The sequence below is a fragment of the Stegodyphus dumicola genome, chromosome X1, assembly GCF_044657685.1.
Source record: "Stegodyphus dumicola isolate Sdum_Otavi_A_Nest chromosome X1, ASM4465768v1".
NCBI classification, from domain to species: domain Eukaryota; kingdom Metazoa; phylum Arthropoda; class Arachnida; order Araneae; family Eresidae; genus Stegodyphus; species Stegodyphus dumicola.
Window position 1 is genome coordinate 215192565 of NC_140780.1, and position 21539 is coordinate 215214103.

At 30.6% G+C, this 21539-nt stretch overlaps 1 protein-coding gene across 4 annotated transcripts in view; it reads left to right on the forward strand.

The window, feature by feature from the left end:
• Positions 1–21539, forward strand: part of Fibp (acidic fibroblast growth factor intracellular-binding protein) — an 83962-nt gene that overhangs the window by 41406 nt on the left and 21017 nt on the right. For all 4 annotated transcript variants that reach the window (XM_085808442.1, XM_035358166.2, XM_035358168.2 and 1 more), the window contains exons 6-8: positions 13277–13452; positions 18105–18191; positions 20516–20616. In XM_085808442.1, the coding sequence (XP_085664568.1) occupies positions 13277–13452; positions 18105–18191; positions 20516–20616 (364 nt within the window). The remainder of the gene's footprint in view (positions 1–13276; positions 13453–18104; positions 18192–20515; positions 20617–21539) is intronic.

Sequence of the window (21539 nt, forward strand, 5' to 3'; positions counted from 1 at the left end):
ATCTTATGTGCATCAAGTCCAGTATTTTCGAAGTTATTTTATAACAATATTAAGAGCCTGAAAATTGATACAGTACAAATTGAAGTTATCTCTAGTTAATTACTTCCTTAATTCTTCTGTCTTTTTTTCAATTCTTTCCTCAAATTTTTTAGCATGTACAGGGGCAAGTTACGTGTTGTGTTGAGACTTATATAACAATTAGATTTATATTTGTTTTCAAATGATCATAATATGGGAATACAGTAGAAGTCCAGAAATCCGCAACGCTTGGGACCAGAGGTTGTGCGGATTTCAGGACAGAAAAGATAATATTCAGACTAAAAGATATTAATACGATAATTGATTATATGCATTAAATTGTTATTACATACATAAACTGGTTATATTATATTTTTCATTTACATTAGGCTCTTCTATTTTTAAATCAGCATGAATCTGCTTTCCCTTTTCTCTCAGGAGTACAGGTTAGGCTTGGCACTGGCCTGAAATAGGAACCCCATCACTCTGCCGCTGCCGGAACCACTTGTACAAGACAGCATCAAGGTTTGCCAATTTCGCCTCATGTAAAGATTTCCGGTTTGGGATTCTGATGTCAGAATCACTGTTGCTGTAAAATTTCAACAACTTTTTTTATTGTTCCGTATATCATGCATAGTTGCTGTGGCAATTCCATACGATTCTGCTATAAACCGAGCAGTAGCACCTGCCTCCATCTTTTTCAGAATTTGCACTTTTTGTGTTACCGTCAATGCTACGTGTTTACGTTTTTCAACGTTGCAAGCAGTAAAATCATGAGTGCGTTCATATTAACAATGCCATTCATATTAACTGCGCCCATCAGCTCCTGAGCGGTAAAGTCGCTGAACACTGGTAGTTTGGTCCGAGGTTCGAATCCCGCAAACAGGCTAGCTGCATGGGCGTTTTTGTAGCTTTCCCCATATGTAACATGTATACGAGCCTGTTCCCTTAGAAAGTCCTCCACGAAGGCATCCCTCCCCTTAGTCAGATAGCCCTAGTGTGCTTTGCCATAATTAAATAAACAAAACCAAGCATCACCAAAATCATACAGAAAAGATGATGTCAATTATGAAAGTGAAATGAAAACTTGAGAGATATGATGATAATGATGATCAGTAGCAAGAAATATAATAAATCAAACTGGGATAACTCCTCAAGTGTTTAAATGTGCAAATGAAAATAATGCAAAGAACTATGGGAGGAAATAAAAAATGAAATGGCAGCAAAAACAGAAGATGTTTAAGTCAAGTGTAGAACAGAATTAGGATAACTGAAATTAAAGCAAGATGAATTTGTAGTTGATTACATGAACAGAGCTGTAGTTCTGAAATGTATTAAAGTGGGGAATGAAATAAAAGGCAAAGAATTAATTTATTTCATATTAGAAGGACTTAAGAATATATTTGAATTTAATGTCAGAATCATTATAAATAGCAGAGAAAAGCAGGTAACTGCAATTAGACAAGCATTAAAGGAAATTGAAGGGGAAAAAATAAATAGAGACAAAAAGAAATAGAAGTAATAAAGCAAAAGAGTGGTCAAAATCAAATTATCATGAAAGAAGATGCTTCAACTATGGAAAATTAGGACATTTAATAAAAGAGTGTTATAATAGTAATGCAAAATGTTTTAGTTGTGGAAAATTAGGCTACATATTAATTGAGCAAAGAAAAAAAAACTAAAGAACATAGAAAGCTGAGAAATTTAATGAATAAAATTCCTACAATGTGAAGCAAAGAAAGAGAATATGAATCAGCTAAATGTTTATGAGAATATCTAAGAAAATAGAAGAAATTTCATCTTTTAATCAAGATAGAAATGATGATGAGAATGAAATATCAGAACAAGGCAGTAGGAAAATTAAATGTATTATAGATTCAGGAGCTACATGTCTTCTGGCAAGAGATGAAGAAATATTTATCATTTTTAAGGATGAAGAGAGTCTAATAATGACAACTGAAAAGCAAGCTGTGATCAAATCAGTTGGTATTGGTAACATCATTAAGGCAAACTCATAGAAATAAGATATTTCTGCAAGTACCAAATTAAGTGAAAATTTACTGTCAGTACCAAAAATTGTAGATTATGATTTAAAAATAATTTTTACCAAAATGAAAGCAGAAATGATATAAACATGAAAACATTCTGTATGTATCTAACAGAAATGGAAATAAATTTGAAGGAAATATAGTAGAAGCTAAAATTAGTAATGTTAATGATGTACTATGGCATCAGAGATTAGGTCACCTAAACTGTGAAAGATTGGCAGAAATGAAGAAAAACCCATCAGTCAGGGGATTAGAAAATGTAAACATTTCCAAGAATAATTGTAAATTATGTGCATTAGGAAAATTGACACAAACTTTTTTTGAAATTAAATGAACTATTGTGAAATTTAGGCAGTATAAAAGATATTTTAGAATAATGGCATATAGATTTAATTGGACCAATCAAAAAGTCAATAGATGGAAGTTATTTTCTGACAATGGTAGATGATTATAGTAGCTTCATGTTTTTGATTACAATTGAGAAAAAGTGAAACTGCAGAATCTGTAATAAAGCTTATCACTCAAGAAGAAAGACAAACAGGAAACAATAAAAAGAATTTGCAGTGATAATAGTGAATTCATAGCTAAAAGTATGAAAGAATTTTTTGGAAAAATTAAAAACTTTTTGAAATAAACATGAACTTATAATGCCTTATGCTTGGGAGAGTAATGGAAAAGCTGAATGTTTTAATTGCACAATTAATCAAAATTACTAGAACTATGTTGATTGATGCAGAAGGATTTTTGCCGTGAAAATGTAGAAATAGCTGTAGATGTGAATAACAGGAGTCACAAAAATGACAAAACATTTACACCTGATGAACTATATACAGGGTACTAGTCTAACATTATTTACTTTAAAAGATTTGGATGTGGAGCATATGTTCACATAAGACAAGAAAAACCTGGAAAGATTAATCTATAAGCTTAAAAAGAAGTAGACTGTTGTATGAAGAGAAAGGCTTACAAAATTTATAGTCCTGAACTAAATAAAATTCAACAAGTGAGAGATGTAAAATTAAATGAGCAAGTACTCAGATCAGCCTAACTGAAAAGAAATTATTTAAAATTCAATAAAAATCAATTATTAAAAGAAATTATTATTTCTATGAAAGCAATTCAGGAATAACAAATGTCAGAGAAATGATATAACAGATCAAGAATATGAGGAAATTTTGCTATCAAACTCAGATGATGAACATAGTGAAAACAGTTAATTGGAAATGCCAATTACAGAGTCCCCTCAAGTAAGCGAAGAACATGGAAATGAAAGTCATGACAAGTCTGTACAGAAGAGACCATAAAAACCATTGGATATTCACTAAAAGGAAAGAAAAGCTTAATTTAGAAATAATTTACAAACCAAGGCTAGTAGCAACCGGATTTAACCAAAGAAAAGAAATTGACTATGAAGATGGATTTACCCCAGTAATGAGACTTAAACCTTTACAACACTTTTATTGATTGCAGTTTACAGAAACTACAAAACAAGATTTTTAGATGTAAAAATTGTGTATTTAAACAGACACTTATACGCACACAAGCTAATTTACATGGAACAATCACTTGGAATTACTTCAGATCCTAACAAAGCATAATTTGTGAACAGATGTATATATGGATTGGCGAATCATTATTTATTATATTTTGCTTTCATCACCGCATGTTTGTCCAATGCATAACACCTTGAGTAATGACTCATGCAGCGATGCCTAAAAATGTTTTTATATTAGTAATTATATAACAAAGAGTATAGTAACCTTTTCTGTGTACATTATTTGGCAATGATTACAGATTTAAGTGAAATGTGCTAAGATATGTTGACGAGGAAAATTGAACAAAAAAAAAGTCTGAAAGCTTTCAGCTTTTATATTACGCCCAAAGGAGCATTTCTTAACATTTTGTGTGTTACCTTTATTTATTAAATATCGTGTTCTTCACTTAAACCAAAAAATTCAATAGCAGTGTCACAAAATATTTAAAAGAGTATATCTCTAGAATTTCCAATACAGTCTTGTGCGCTGGAGATAAAGATGTTTTCCCCCCTACAGTGTTGCCATTGCTCGCTTTGAAGTCATTGAGTTTCTTAATCAAAAACTTATAAATGCTTTACAAAATGTGAAATATATAACAGAACAAATTCCAAATTCGGGCTTCCATATGCCCATATTCGGGTAGAGACGTACATTATTCAAACTTTGATGGCTCTATGTACCATTGTTTTATCACAGTGCAAGAAACAGACATACATTTATGCAGATTCTTTATTATTTAATTTCTTTAAAATTAAATAAATATAATGCAGGGCTCTAATATTTGGTGACAACAATTTAAAAAATGATTTGCTGTTTATAGTGAACAAACGCCAAAACGAAATTAGTATCCCTTCTGAGAAAATTGCCTGTTTGGACTAAAAATTTATTTCCATATGATAAAAATATATTTTTTTAATGATACTGAGGCCAAAAGATCACATTTACTGCTGTTTGAATTAAGAATAACTGATTTGTTATTTACGTAAACCCAGCACCGGTGCCAGAGCTCATATGGCCACATTGCGTGGCAGAATTTAGGAAAGACAAAATTTTTGGACTTTAGAGAAAATCGAGGAAAAAAAATTAAAGGATGATAAATTTTTTAGAATTTAGGGAAAGCACTGGGTCCAAAAATTTAAAACTTAGGGAGGTGCTTGGTAGCAGAATTTAGGACCCACAGAGACTGCATCAGATATCTAGTTTTAAGATATCTAGCATCTGCCCTCGATAAGCCTTAAGTATATGTGGGAATTTATTTATTCAGGACTCAGATATGCCTTAAGCATGTGCAAGAAAGAGGCATAAGTATAATAAATAACTAATACATTTCAGTCTTAATTTGTCTCAGTGCACAATAGAAGCAAGACAGAATTTAGCAGACCAACTTGTCTTTCGTCTCCAATCTCATGATACCTAGCCAATAATGTGTAACAGATACTATTAAGGTAAGCTAAAATTATACTTTTCTGATTCCAAGGAATTTCAATTAATATAATAAATAGCGTTATTCCTTAACTTCCTGATTTGATTCAGCCTAATATTTTTTGCAGACTGTTATTTATGAAAATTGAAGTGTGAACTTTCGATTATGTCAACAAGAGTTTCTAATTCTGGGGCTGCAACAGGATCTAAAAGCGAAAGCATGTTTCAATGTCCATTAAACAAAAAATGTATAAAGGTATATCAAAATTATGGGAGGAGTATGGCATTGGAAAGTGAACTGTATCTTACATAAAATAGCAGAAAATGGACTTTCCGAATTTTTTGTGGATTCCGATACCCCACTCACAATAAATAACTGAGAAATTATTCATTATGCTAAACGTGACGATCATGCCAAAGTCATGATTAAATGGGTCATGCAGTGTCACAGCAAGGACATGCCATTGATAGGTCCAATGCTAATACCTCAAGCCAAATTATTTCGTAAAAAAATTAACATAAAAACTGAGTGCTCATATTTGACAGGTTGGTTAACCAAATTTAAAAATCATCATGGTATAAGGCAATTAAAAATTTCACGTGAAAAAGCTTCGGCTGATACTGAAGCAGATAAACTATTTGCAGATGAATTCACTTAACTCACTAATAGTGAAAAGTTATCTCCAGAGCAGATTTATTTACAACGCTGATAAAACTGGTCTCTTCTGGCAATATACAAAATATTTCTTCACAAAATACCTTGGCAAACTCTACAGAAAAGGTTCCAACTGGTGTGAAAGATTCCAAAATGAGACTAATAATTTTAGTATGTGGAAATGCTATAGGAAAACACAACTGTAAACTTTTCATAATCAGAAAGAATACATGACCTCGAGCATTTAAAGGAGTAAAGATTTTCCCCATTATATATCGTGCAAATAAAAGAGAATGGACGACACAAGCACTAATGAATGATTGGTTTAAAATAATTTCATACCCGAGGCTCAGCAACATTTGAATTCGTTTGGTTTACCTGATGATGCAAAAATTGTCCTGATTGTAGACAATTGTACGGCTCATACTTCACTTAGTTTTAGTGAAAGATAATGTATCTGTATTATTCTTTCCTCCAAATTGTACATCCGTCATTCAGCCTATGGATATTGGAATAGTGCAGATGCTGAAATGCAAATATAAAGTAGCATTTTTGAAGTCCATGTTAAATTTCTTAAATAAGGGCAAGACTTTTCAAGATTTTTTAAAATATTTTACCATAAAATCTGCTGTGGGGAGCATCGCAAGATTGTGGGAGGATGTGTCTCCAGATACTTTAAAAGATGCTAGGCAGAATATATGGCCAGCTACTGTATTTCTTGGTGAGGATGATGAAGATGATAACTGCAAATTTGAAGGTTTTTTGGATATTGCAAACCAAAGGGAAACTTTTCCAATTAATGCATTTTCTAAAGAAATGTGGAGAAGCGAAAATAAATGAAGATATAATAGAAGTTTTTCATTGCAATGACAATGCCCTAATCATCAATCAGTTAACGAACAATGAAATCTGTAGTATGGTTCTAGATCCAGAAAATACCACTACTGATAGTGAAGAAAGTGAGACAGAAGTTAATGAAAATGAAAAATTTTTGATTGACAAGTTAGTCGGAATTTTAAACACAGTAATTTTGAACATTGGAACTTTGTAACCAAACAAGAATTTATATCTGTCTATAGAATTAAAGAGAAAGTATTAGCACAAAGAAGCAAAACAACTTACATTGAAAGAAATGTTAAATAAAGTAAACAAATAAATATTAAGCTTTTTTGTAAATTTTGATACCTTTTAGATCATAAATGCTTCATTATTTCATAAGTCACAATTTCATATTTGTAATTTTGTAATTTTTACATGCCATCTTACTAGATTTAAACTGATGATCTAGTATCCAGGATCGCTGAAGTCCAGGATGAGTCTGAATCTTGGATTTTATATTGTACCATCTTTCTAAGAAAACGGTAATAAAATATGGAAAAGTTAAAAGTATTAGAATTTTAGAAGCATTAAGAACTGAATTAAAGGTAATGAAAATAAATTTTCAGGAATATTTTCAAGGAAATCCATTCTATCTGCTGAAAATTTTGTGGATAATTTTGGTAATGGGCTATGTAATTTTTAATAAATGAATTGAACCCAAAATGAAATTGTGGCCAACTGTGATTAGCTATTAAAGATTTGTTTATTTCTCCTCTTCAAATATAGAACGTGTGTTCTCAGTGAAATTTTAGCACACTTTCATTCTACTCATCAGAATTAAATGGTGTTTGCTGAAAAAATTCTTTACTATTTCTTACTGAAAAATGACTAAAAACAGTTTGTAAAAAAGCATCATTTAATTTTAATCAACTCAAAAATATGCTAATTTATCTCAGTTTATTAAATTAGTCTATTTTTTGAAATTTAAAAATGATGCAAAAGTGATCTCCCCTGTTTTGCATCAAATTTCTCTGCAATATTGTGTGGTTACTTCTGACAGAAATGCAAACCTCACATTTTGGCTTCAGAAAATTTGCTAAGTGTTGATCAAGTCTTGCACTTTTCTGATCCTGGAAACTCCGGTGAGGCATTTAGTTTGTTGCAGTTTAATGCCTAAAGCATCCGGAGTCTGGTATTTGAGTCTTGCAAGTAAGCTGGCCATCCATTTGAATAACATCTTCTGTGTCCAAGAATTTTACATGAGAGATGCTCAATGCAAATGAGCATTATGATCCATCAACAAAACAACCTTAGCCATTACTAGCCCTAAACAGCTTTAAATGCTATTCTAAAACCTTGTTTTGTATCTGTGGCCAGTTATAAAATCTCTGTCAAAAATGTATAGGTTGGTGCAGCCTTTTTTGATAATTTCCACTCCAAACCATGACATCAGGGCTGAACCCAAAACTTCCTCAAAATAGAACATTCTGTGAACAAGGGAAAGCAAGTTTTTTGCTCCAGTTTACATTTAGATCAAACCACATCTAGAATCAGTGTTTAGGCTATATCTTGAATCTGCAGTAAAAAGTACATTTAAATTTTTATTTGTTTTTTTTGTCATAAACAGTTCCCTTTGCATTTAGTCAGTGAACCTGTTACTTCAGATGATTCTTCAATTTTGATGAGCAGTGTAGTTTGGCCAATATAGTTCAACCCACAATGACAAGATAACCTGTAAATTTCCCAAGAATTCAAATCACAGATGGAGTCTCTAAGAATCAAATAGTAAATTTTACTGGTATGTGAGTAAATGACTAGAAAATTGAACTTTAACAAAATCCAAGTAATTTTATAACTAATAGAAGGATAAAGCGGGATAACAATGTTGTTTTAATTCTTTCTAGTAGCATAATTTCTTTTATGATGATAAGGGGACAGTTTTTAGGAGCTTTATCATTTTAAGTGTGAGAGAAAAACCCTCTACCAGTGGCAACTAATTTTAAGTAATTGAGTTTGCATGAAAAAGAACAGATTTTGAAAGCATGATGTATGTGAGTGTAAAAGGAAGCGAATTTTTAAGGGGTAGGATGACATAATACATGAGGATACAAGCAAGCAGGGAAAAGCTTACAATAAATAGTACTGCTGAAATCATATCAACTGCAGATAACTAAAATGGCAAGGAAAAGAAGAGAACTGCTTGATTCGGTTTCAAGTGAACCAAATGGATGGATCAATCAAATTCATAACAGAAATAAGATTTGTTAATCCTTCATTACTGTCAAACACTGTAAAAATGTCAGCAGCATATTAAATCCAAGACGAAAAAGAATTTTTCATTTGATTGCATTTTTCTAAATTTTGCATTGGCATGCTTGTCATCTTAGTCTTCTACAGTTTTAGCCAATATTAAAAATATTACAGTACAAAGTCCATAATCTGGACGTCCATTATCCCGAATGATCTATGGACCTCAAAGCCACAAACTCTTTTTTTTTTTTTTTTTTTTCATGTAAGCCGCGAATTTGAAGGTTTTCGGACATCGCAAACTAAAGGTGAAATTTTCCAGTTATTGGATTTTATAAAGAAATGTGGAGAAGCCATAATAAATGAAGATGATATAACAGAAGTTTCTCATTGCGATGACAATGCCCCAATTATCAATCAATTAACAAACGGCGAAATCTGTAGCATGGTTCGAGATCCAGAAAATACCGCTTCCGATAGTGAAGAAAGTGACAGAAAGTTTATTGAAAACAAAAAAATTTCGATTGACAAGCTAGTCGGTATTCTTGACACAGCAATTGCAGGACTTGAACAGTAAAACTTTGTAACTGAACAAGAAATTATATCTGTTTATAGAAGTAAAGAGAAAGTATTAGCGCAAAAAATGAAGCAACTTAAACAACTTACATTGAAAGAAATGTTTAATAAAGTAAACAAATAAATATTAAGTTTTTTTTTAATTTTGATACCCTTTAGATCATAATTGCTCTTTATTTCATAAATTATGGTTTCTTATTTTTAATTGTATAATTTCTGCATGCCATCTTACCAGATTTAAATTGATGATCTATAATCCGGAAAAAACCCTAATCCGGAATCGCCGAACTCACGAGTCCAGATTTGTACTGTATTAGAGAATTCTTTAAGTCTCATGTCTGTCATACCTTTTACATATTGATTCTTGTAAAATAGAGATATTGATTCCTATACTGAGGATGATAGTAATGAAATTTTTCCATACACTCAACAATTAATTTTCTCAAAAAATAGTTACATATCTATTTATTTCTAGTTAACAAAAATTTAATATTAATAGGATTAAAATTTATGACAGTTGTGCATGGTACAAAGATTATTCATATTCACAAATGGATTTAAATTGTCTTCTAATTATAAAATTAAATAGTCTTGTTGCTATGAGAGAATTTCTGAAGACCCTAAGAAAAACTGCTTAGAAATCTAATCTGTCAGAATTTTCTTACCCTCTCAGAAACCTTCTCTTTGTAGCAGGTGATTATACTTTTTTATCCAGGGGCTAAATCAGTGCCTTTAAGGTTTCTCACCCCAGCTGTGATTAGAATTAATCTTTTAGTTTTGAAAGTACCACATTTTTTTAAGGCTAAATTGTAAAACTGGGAAGTCACCAAATTTAAAAGAGACTAAAATTTTACCTAACATATTCTGTCTTCAAAAAGAAAAGGCTTTTAAGTAGAAAAGATTAAGATATTCAAGATGTGGATGAAAATTAACATTTTTATGTTCGGAATATAATTATGAAAAATTGAATTAAATTTTTTTAATTCTGAGTACTGTGATACTGCAATATAACTTCTTAAAATAGAAAATATGCTATCTGAACTACTATTAAATTTTTAAACATTCAGTTTAATTAATTTTAAAAAAAAAATCTGTCTAGGTTTTGCAAAATCTTTTATTTTTATCAGAGAATATCATAAATTTAACAGTGTTTCTACACGTGGATTACATATTTATCTTACATACGAGCTCACAAAGCAGAATGTGGTAGATAGTCTGATTAATGTCACAGAACCTATGACTTCACTGCTGATTAGTAGAGTATGAAATTTCTCTCCCTAAAAAATATTAATCTAGCCAATCTAGGAAAGAATTTGTTTTGAGTATTATAGGATTTCTGTGTATGTTTTACGAAGTGTTTTCTCTATATATATGTAAAGAATTTATGTTTTACAGAATTAAAAATATATAATGCATACTAAATCAAGTTTTCCTGAAAATTCATGTAAAGCCTTGAAAATAAAAAATAGTCACAAAAAAGTAAAAGGTTTTTTCTTAAAAAGTCAATGTAAATCAGAACTCCCCCCCTTTTAAAGTCAGGAAAATAAAAATGTGAGTCTATTCTCTCAAGGAATAAAAATGTCATTTTAAATAATAACCAATAAACAAAAGTTGGACGTCTTAAAAAAGTTGTTTTTATTTCTACTTTTTTTACGTTAAATATTGCTGTACATCATATTACATATACTTTTATTATGAGTCCATTAAGTTTCCTGTTCACCTGTTGGTAAGGTTTTATTTATTCTTTTCAAAAACATGACAACTCTCTCTAGTTAAGTCACTATATTGTGTATTATTGGTAGTTTGACCTGGCCTGTTGTCGAACCCAGGCAAACACGGCTGGCTGCATAGTTGGTTTTCTCCATGTGGCAACGTGATTAACTGGACAAAAGCAGAAAACTGTTGTCACAAGTAGATGAATCCTGGGTATATATAAATGACTGAAATAAAAAAAAAATCCATTTATTATCATCAAAGAGGAGGAAAATTCTTAAAACAGGGTTCAAAGGATCTAAAAACGTTTTTCAAAGGAATTTAGGATTGTTGCTGGTTTTTCATAGAATGGCAAATTAAAAATAAAGCGACTGGAGAAAAATGTTAAGATCAACTCCACATATATTATATCATATTTTATATCCACTTTTCAAATATGAAATACCTTCTATTTACACATTGCCATCAATCAGAATTGCTTCAAGGCAAAGCAAGCAGCCACACGTCGAAATCAACCGTGAATTTCCTGGAAAAAATTCATATCCGTACTAAATCTCCTGATGTATCACTCATGGATTTTTGCAGTTTTGGACTTTGAAAAAGCTGATTGTCCCGATGTCGACTTTGGAAAGCTGTTCAAGAGGAATGGTGTAAAATATCTGTTCCGATACTTCAAAAGGCATTATATCTTCGAAATTATGATGAAAAAAAATAGTAAAGAATAAGAGTTATCAAATGGAACTTTTAAAACACAAAACGTTTAGGTAATATAGTTTTGTAAATATAATAAAAATTGTCTAAAAAATGCGTGAACAGCCTTGTATTCATTGCCAGCACAGTTTAATACACATTAGTCAAACAAGGAAAACCTTGAAATTTTGCTCTTAAGAGTGTGAAATTTGCATTCAGAAAATAGAAATTCCTAAATCCTCCTTTGTCTACTCCTGGTCAAAAAAGCACATTTTCTATATCTCTGTAGTCAAAATTATTCAAAAGCATGCTTTTCATAGATTTCCTTGGGCTGTTTTACGTTAAGAAAAAATCTTTTGCTTTGGTTTTGGTTAGTGATTCCACTTCTAATCTTTCTTTACCACTGACTTTTCAAGAAACTTTTTTTTAGTTGCATTTAGATCACTTGATAATGTCAGTGTTCATTTCTGCCGTTTAATTATCATTTAGCACTATTTTGTTTGTTGTTTTGGCATGGGCATATGTTTCATTTTCCATCATTTTCACTTCTTTTTCCCTACACTTCATTGATCAAGAAAAAGGTTCTATTTAGCCATTGAAATTATCATTCTGCAAACATACTCATGTTATGCAAATTCCTGTTCCTTATTAGTAGTTCCTTCAACATTATTTTTCATATTTATAACCTACTCTTTTACATCATACATTTACTGTAACATTGTACTAAAATTACTTTCATTCTTGACCATTTTTAAACTGAAGGCTCCACAATTTGCAGAATTAGATTTTTAGTCCTGATGCTGATGAATTTTAGACCAATATGTTCAACCAGGCAAATCTGCCTCTTTAGCTAATTAATGCATAATTCACCACTGACTAAAAAGATAGTCATTAATTATTCCAAAATCTTTTTACTTTTATTTTAAGGCTTTTTTTTTTAAGGTAGGTTACTTTTATTACCCTTTAAGAATTGAATTTAATTATTCTAAAATATAAAAATGAATCACGTACTATGTAATATTAACATAATCTACAACTTCACCTTTTTGTACCCAAGAGTAAATGGATGTTAATTCAGAGGTGAAAATTATGTAACCCTTTCCAACGCTTCCTATTTCTAGAAATATTTCATATTATTAGGAAAAACATTTGTTGCATGTAATTTGAAGCTGTTGTATATGTACATATAATCTGCTGATTAAACATCAGTATGTTCCATTTTTCTCTAAAACAAACTTAAGATTCATGCTCAGAATTGCTAATGGCTGATGCAACTGTATGAAACAATTAATCAAACTTTTCTGTCACATCACCCAAGCTTTTTCTTCAGTTTTTCTCTCCCTGTTATGCCCTGAGCACAAAATTGTCATTTGCAGTATTCTGTCACCATTACAATGATGTTACAAAGAAGTCTTTGCAAAATTATCATTGTATTTAGATTGAGAATTGTAGTAATAATAAAAGATTTTTCTTGTAATCTGTAAAGTTTTTTTAATCACTTGGCAATTTTATTCATTTGCTTTTTCACTAATCAGATTTTTTGCTAATTTTAGATTGCAGCTATGAAGAAACTGCCATGGAAATTGATCGTGAATTTCTTCAGGACTTGAGAGAACTAAAGCAAATTTTAGAAAAAGATACATTTGATGAATTAAAAGCTTATGTGCTAAGCTCATTGAGATCAAAACTGCCAGATCGTACGTATTCAGATCTAGACGCAAATTTCAAGGTAAATGTTTGTTACAGATTTGTTGCCTTGCAGCTTTTAAATTTATACTGCTAACCTTTGTTATAAATAGCAGTTTTTAGAATGGAGAAGAAATTATGCATACAACAAAAGGCCGTGCTGAATAACAGTTAATAAATTCAAATAACAGTATTCGCATTTGTCATGAGAAATATCTTTTGTGAGGCAATTCAAATAACAGTATTCGCATTTGTCATGAGAAATATCTTTTGTGAGGCAATTCAAATGTTCTAACATAGAAAACAGTAGGAGATAAAAATCTACATAACTCTGACCAGAATTTGTGCAAATTTTAGAGCTTTGCAAATTTCTGGTCATAATTGAAAAACACTATATTTAGTCTAAAAAAGGCCATAAAATATAAAAACGAATTTATAAAATAATCCGTTGTTATTTTTATATAAAAGTATATGACTCTTTATTTTTTATTTTATGTGAGAGATCAGAAAAAACTTATTTTTTTGCATCTTTAAAACATCTGTTTTAAATTCCTAGTTTGGTTCCCAAATCATACATAAGCATCAACCATGATCAGTTCTGTAAATTTGTTGTTCTAAATTCATTTTATTCTCTGTAACTTGCAAGTAAATTGTAAGTTTATTCACAATGGGCTATTCAGTCAAGAAAAAATACTATTTTTTCTTTTAGTCATAATAGATATTAAAATTTGTACTACTCTTCAATTAATGGAGCAGCAGGTGTTACTGGAACATAAATGTTGGCTCGAAATAGAGCCTGAAATAATAATGCCAACCCTGATGATATATTCGCTCAAAAATATGATTTTGTAGGAATATTTTTGAAAAATATTAGTTTCGTGAAGTGAAACCAATTTGGTTTCCAATTTCGTTTCAGTTTCTCTGTTCTTCTTTTGGCTTGATTTTTGACTGGTGTGCTATTTTTTATTGTGTAAACTTTAAAACATAACTTCATTTTAGTGTTATTTGAATAGTCTTTCACTGTGGATAATTCCTTTTCTCTGAAAGAATTTAAGAACAAATTCTTCAACATTTAACATTTGCCAAATTATAAAATACATCTTGCTTCCTTTGTCCATAGAAAGATTAAAACATGAGGACTCCCATTCTTTTGTGCAATCTAAGATTGCTCTTATTAGTATGCTTAATGGATGAGGGCCAAATTCCCAATTTCTGCAATAATGGTACAGGTTTAGTGACTATTGCAAAATGTTTGGTAATAGTTCTGATGGAGATAATCAATATAATATAATTTACCTCAATACTGAATGAGGAAACATGTTGCCAGTGTTACCTGGATGTCACCACAAAGCACCAAAGCCACCTGACTGGCTACACAGGTTTCAGATATTGACTGATTTTAGATCAGCAGCTTTTCGTCTGCATTTGTCTTGCATACCATTCCACTTGGATTGCAGTTGAAGCTTATTTTACGTGTGTTCTTAGCAATTAAACTGAAATGATGCATAATTTAGTTTGGGGAAATTGCAGAATTGTTTTCATGATGAGTGGTTGTTTAATAAATCTTGATACCATTAGTGTAACTGACTTTTCATGATACATGGTAAGTTAGCAGCAAAAATACTCACACCTTCTATTTTTTACAGTGTCTTCAGCCAACATTAATTTAACATACATGCATATTAAACTGGTCATTAAAATTTTAAAAAAAAATTGTTCATACGTTTCTCAAAGCAGTTGAGTTAATATTATTGAACTGTCAAAAAATCCTTCCAGATTATGAGAAGATAGCAAAAAAGCAGTTGAAAATGCATATTACCAACAGTGATGCTACACTTATGCTGAGTTGAAAATTGCATGAAATTGGTGCTTTTTTCGGAACTGTATTGTATTGCTTCTGATAAGAGAAGCAGTTTTTTGCATGTTTCCTGTCAGCATGCCATATCAGCACAGTATGTCAGAATGTATCATGTGATAAGCCACAGGACAGTTAGAAGCCAATCAAAGTTAACAGACCATTCCTAACAGCCTTTGGAGTCAGCCAGAATATGATTGCACATTTATGAATTTTGTTCCAATAAAAAGAAAGTGTTTGAAAACATCCTTGAAGTATGCAGCTCAGATTATCCTCCCCCAATGGCTGGACACTTAATTCATTGAAAATTATGGTCCAAGTTTATCGGCCATTTAGTCATCTCATCATTGACAATGTTGCTCAGGGGGTACACATTGTTTAGCAGGTTTTACAGCAATTAAAAAGAGGAAGCTCCATCCCAATTTTGAAGAATACTCTGGGGGACAGATCCAAGGTCTGCCAATCCTCTTTCCCTACAACTAACCTCTTGAGAGGGCTATTACCTTAACAGTGTTTTAAGTGCCTCTGTATCACAAAGGCATTCTATACTAAAACTTCCATATGTTTTGTGGAATTCAAATATAGGCTCTGCAGCATTCTACCTTACCACTATGGGGACACAGTGAGCCACCTCAGATAATGACCACTATTTATCAACAACAGCTCTTTAGAACATTGTCAGAATGCAACCCAGTTAAAAAAAAAAACTTTTAATGGGAACCAGAAGTGCATAATTTTCTGTTACCTTCATCATGAGAATTGCTTTTGCACATAGGCTAATTGTTTATAGCTGAGTAACTTCCTGGCATATTAGAGCTCAAAGAAATTGAGCTGAAGGATACTCCATTTAAGGACCTGCCAAGTGGAACCAAGTCCTCTTTTCTAATGAGTCCAGAGCTGAATAATCAATGATTTCTCATTTTAGAGGGAAAGTGATTATCAGTATAGTTCAGTGCATGTCAAAGAATAATCACACTTTCTGGAGACGCTTTGTTTGGTCAGGGATAAGTTTAGTTGAGTGTACTGTTGTCCCCCAGGATATTTCTAAGTCATCTAGAATGGCTCCCTGCCTTCTCAGCAATACAAGAATAGTTTTAGACCATTAGTTAAGCCTTATGTTTCTGCCATTGGCGATTTAGCTCTTTTTATGCACAATGGCATCTGATCTCATCCAGTTTGCTTTATAAATCAAATGCTTGAATGAGAAACAATAGAGTATAATGGAACAGCTGCCATATTCCCAAGATTTGAATCCAGTAGAACATGCTTGCACATTAGGCAAATACATTTTTACTAGACCATAACCTGCATTCATGTATTTTCAGTTGCAAAATATTCTTGGATAGCAGGAGAATCCATTGAAACTTCATCAAACTTCTCATTAATTCAATGCCTGGCAAGTTTAAAGCAATCTTGCACTCAAGGTTGTTACAGAGAGAGTTTGTCTTTATTATTTCTTCTCCCAAAGATATGGATAAATAATATATTTTTATAGTGCTAGGTGGTTTTCTTTTAAATGATGTTTATTTACATTAACTCTCTGATTGCCTATTCCGGTCATGAAATTTTTTGCCACTTGGCATAGAAGATATTTTGTTTTCTTACATTCTTTAATAATATAAATGTCATCTCAATAAATGTTAAGGTTATGAAAATGGAGACTTAAATAAGTAAATATACAAAATTACCTAATAAAGGGTGTTTAATTGCTTCATGACAGACCCAAAAACCCATGTTACACAGAGATTTAAAACACGAATTTTCATTTGTACAATTCCTAATTTTCTTTTTCCTTTGAGAAATACACATTGGGCTGCAGATTTACCAGCAGTTGTCTGGTCTGGCTAACCACTTGCTTACTTAATTATGCTGAACAATGTTTCTTCTTAATGAAAGACATCTTTATTTAGTTTTTTTATTGCATGTTTTTAATTTACACTTAATTTTATTAATATTACCTGTTATCTCTGCATGTAAAGTATAAAATAAATAATTTATAATAAAAAATGCTTTTGATTTAAACATTATGTAAAAAAAAGGATATATTGTAAAGGAAGCACAAGTGTTTAGCGTTTTTATTTATGTATTTTACTTTTCGCCAACTGTACTGCCATCAGTTATTTTCAAGTGGGTCACAGTGTTTCAGAAGCACTTGGTTTATGAGATATAGCTTCTTTATGGTATTTTTTTTCCCTTTTGAAGGTGTTAGGATTTTTATTTTTCTACTTTGTAAATTTGTCTTTTAAGTATTTTCTGTGCTTAGATTTATCATTTAACATTAGTAAAACTGAACAACATACCAAAAATAACAGCATAGTTGATATCCCCCACTTTAAGCCATGATTGCAATTGATTTACATTTAGAGGGAATGTATGAGGTTTGGAGAAATAGTAATGAATGCTTTTTGTGTTCAGAAATTGACCTTAGACAGTAAAAAGTGTGACTGTTGTACCTTTTTTATAAAGCACAGATTATAGAGATATATAGATTATATAGCGTTTCTACCAGCAGATATTATATGCTTCAATTGCAGAATTGTTTTTTGAATTGCAGTCTACTGATGAATTTCTATGAATTTTCTTGAATGCATATTTCTGTTGAAATTATTTTGTGTCAAAATCATCATATATAATCTATCATCAATTTCCATAATTACTTTGACCAGTTTTTCCATAAAACAACCACGTTTTTAAAACATAAAATTGTTTCATGTGCCTGTGTGTGTTTATTCATATAAAATGTTGTTCAAATAAAATAAATCATAATCAACCTTTTATATGTTTTAAAAAATGTATTAAAATTTCTCATCTGTTTTCATGTATTTCTGTATTTATTTCAGTCATTTACTCGAACATTTGTAAATATTGCATATGGTTTAAATCACAGCAAAGAAGTAAGGGATTTGTTTGTGGATATCGTTGAAAAGGTAAAATTAAAGTATTTGCATTTATTTAAAACATTTTGAATGACTGAAGTACAGTAAATTGATAAATATACAAATTGCTTTGGCATATTTTTCTTTTTTAATTAGTATTCAATTTTTACTTTTCATGATGTGGTTTCTACGCAGTTTTATTACTTCAGATTTTTGTATATTTTATCCTATCACAAGATGAAAGCTTGTGATATTATACTTGAAGTAGTTTAATTGTTAAAAACATTTACTATAATATCCCATTATTACTCCAGAGTAATGAGTCCTGAAGTTTTAAGAAGGTTCTGCAGACATTTGTGGTTTTCTCTGGTACAGCAGATTTAAATAGTCTACATTGTGTTCCTTTAAGTTCTTATGTAGTTTTTTATTTTGACAACTGTTGGTAGTAGATAGGTACTTCAAGTTACAAATACATTTTAAATGAGGCTGATATCCATATTATGTTATTTTCAAATTCAAAAAAAAGGAAGAAAGAAAAATTTGTTTAAATTATGAGATCTGATTTTTTGTATGGTTTCTTAATCCATGTAGTTACATTTACTAAATATTTATACTCATTCTAAAAAAGATTAAATTTGATTCCTTTACAGTAGCAATTGACCAATGATTGTGAAAATGAAAGCCATGTATAAGTGCTGTATGGATGAGTGAGCACACATATATAAATAGGTGGATAATTTAATCTCTGCATTTATACCCTCCACCATTGTCGTTCTTCACTTTTTCGGGCAACTTCTATACAGCTCACCTCACCTCACCTCGATTCTTAATTTATTTTTTCATTTTATTATACTACTGAACTCGATTCAATGCCTCACATCAATGTTCTTTTCTGTCTCATGTAACATTCACCATGAAATTAAGAAACGATTTTAATACAGGTTTTATTTTCTATTTCATTCGATTTTAATTCTTTTTTCCTAATTTTAGACCTGTAGCTTTTTGAAAGGTTTCCAATTTAAGCTTTTAGCCTTCCACTTGTTTATATGGTTTTTCCTCATTTTCTCAATTTGGAAACTTTTAATTACTTTTGATTTGCAGCTGTTATTTAGCATTTTTGGGTTCAATATTTATTGGAAAAGTATTAATATTGCTAGTTGCTTTTAATTTGCTACATTGTTTTTCTGGTTTCTAATTTCAAGAATCCTTGTTTTATATTGTTTTGATTTTTATATGCTACTATTTGTTTAGGGTCACACCAGAGCACATTATATCTTGATAATTAATTAAATGATTAAAATTTGTGGAAAAAAAGCATAACTTAAATTTTATAACATTCTATATTTATACAAAAATGTTTATTGGTTTACTGAATTTTTATTTTAAATTACATTCAAATTTTTTATTTTTGAATTATATATTAATTTGTTTTTATAATCATCCAGATATATTTCAGAAATATTACTTTCTTGAAAATTCTTTGGCTGCTCCTTGAAGGAAACTGAGGAATATTCCCCCAACCCCATAGTATTTTTACTTTATTGAGTTTTATGTCAGTTTTGGTTTTTGCTTTTTCTCTCAGATATTTAGCCACCCTTTCTGATTATTCAGTTATTATCTCTCATATATATATATATATATATCTCATATATATATATATATATATATATATATATATATATATATATATATATATACACACACACACACACACATGCATACATAATGTAATTAGAGAATATTTTTTAAAACTGAATTTTTTTAAAAGAAAGGTGAAAACCAAACAGAAGCAAACAATATTGGTTTCCCAACTCAAAACGATAGTTTAATTCAAAATTATATGTTAAAAATCTAAAAGGTAAATTTAATAAATTGATAAATTAATAACTTAATACTGAAAGCCAATAACATTGTCATTTTTGACTCCTGACATTAAGCTATTAATTAATCATATCTCCACTAACGAAAATTACATTTCATGGTTTTAATGTAAAGTTTGAGTAAAATTACCATCTTGAGATGTGAAAGCAACATTGTTTGATCTTTGATTTTTGTATGGTTGTCTAATGACACAGTTTTGTTTGCAGATTCATTGATTACTGCATGTGCACACTATTAAAGAATTTTTAGGAATGTTACATATGCGCAGACAAACAGAGAATGATACTTTAGTACACATTTTTCTTTCTTGACTTTTATATAAAATTTATGTAGTTGCTAAAATATTTCAGGATATTTTTTAAAGCAATGTGCCTGATTCAGATTTGTTTTATAGCTTTCTGTGGAGAATTTATTTTGTATTAAATAGGATTGTAAGCACTTTAGTGATTAAAAACATAAGTTTTAAATTAGCTAAATTATTTTGTTACTTTCAGTTTATTGAACCTCTGCGGCAAGGTCGATGGTCAGAAAAAGATCTTCAAAAATTTCTTGAGGTATACACGTCTTCAGCATCGCATATGCAGTTATTCAGAAGGTATTTTATTTTTACAAAAAACATATACACAAATTTCAGTTAACATTTAGTTTATTTTAATTCTTTCAGATCCTGAAGGAATTTCTGAAAATTGGTTTTTCAAATACATTTTCTGTCGCTTGTTATTCTGTAGACATTCATGTATTTCTTTTCAGTTACTTGCATAAGCATTTCCTTAAAAACTTTGAGAAGTTTTAAATGTGAATGTTATTTATTTGCTAAATAGAGCTTTTAAGTCTTCAGAAGCAATTATACACATACCAGTCAAACTTCCAAATTCTTGTTTTTAAAGTATTATAATTTTTCATTCTAACAAATTATTCGTGATTCCACTCATATTATGGGATGTTTATTTCAAATGAAATAAATCATTACTATTATTTCTTTCAAAACTATTAGTGATTGTTAGATAAATGCATGAAAGGTATGATTAGCCAAAATTGTTAATTAGGTTGTTGATAAATTGATTATAGCAAAGCACTCAGGTGTTCTCTTGCTTTCCTGGTTGAAATTGGCTTGTATTCATCTTATATACAGTCAAAAGTCATTAATCCAGACCTCAAAGCTACAAACTTTCTGCGCATGTGTCAAGGCATAACATGTACATGCATGCGCATAGGCATTTACGCATGTGCATATGCATGTGCACATGCACATTCAATGTATAACGGACAGTATAAGCAAAGCTAAAATTATCTAATTGTCTATTTCAGTTAATGTTGCAGATTGCGTTGTTCCTTAATCTTCAAATTGGATCAGGCTTATAATTTTTTGCAGAGTGTTAGAGCAATTTTATAAAAGTTAGCTTGAACTTTCGATTATGTCAAAAAGAATTTCCGATTCTGGAGCTACCAAAGGATCTACAAAGCGAAAGCATGTTTCGATGTCCATCAAACAAAAAGTGGAATTGCTGCAAAAAAAAA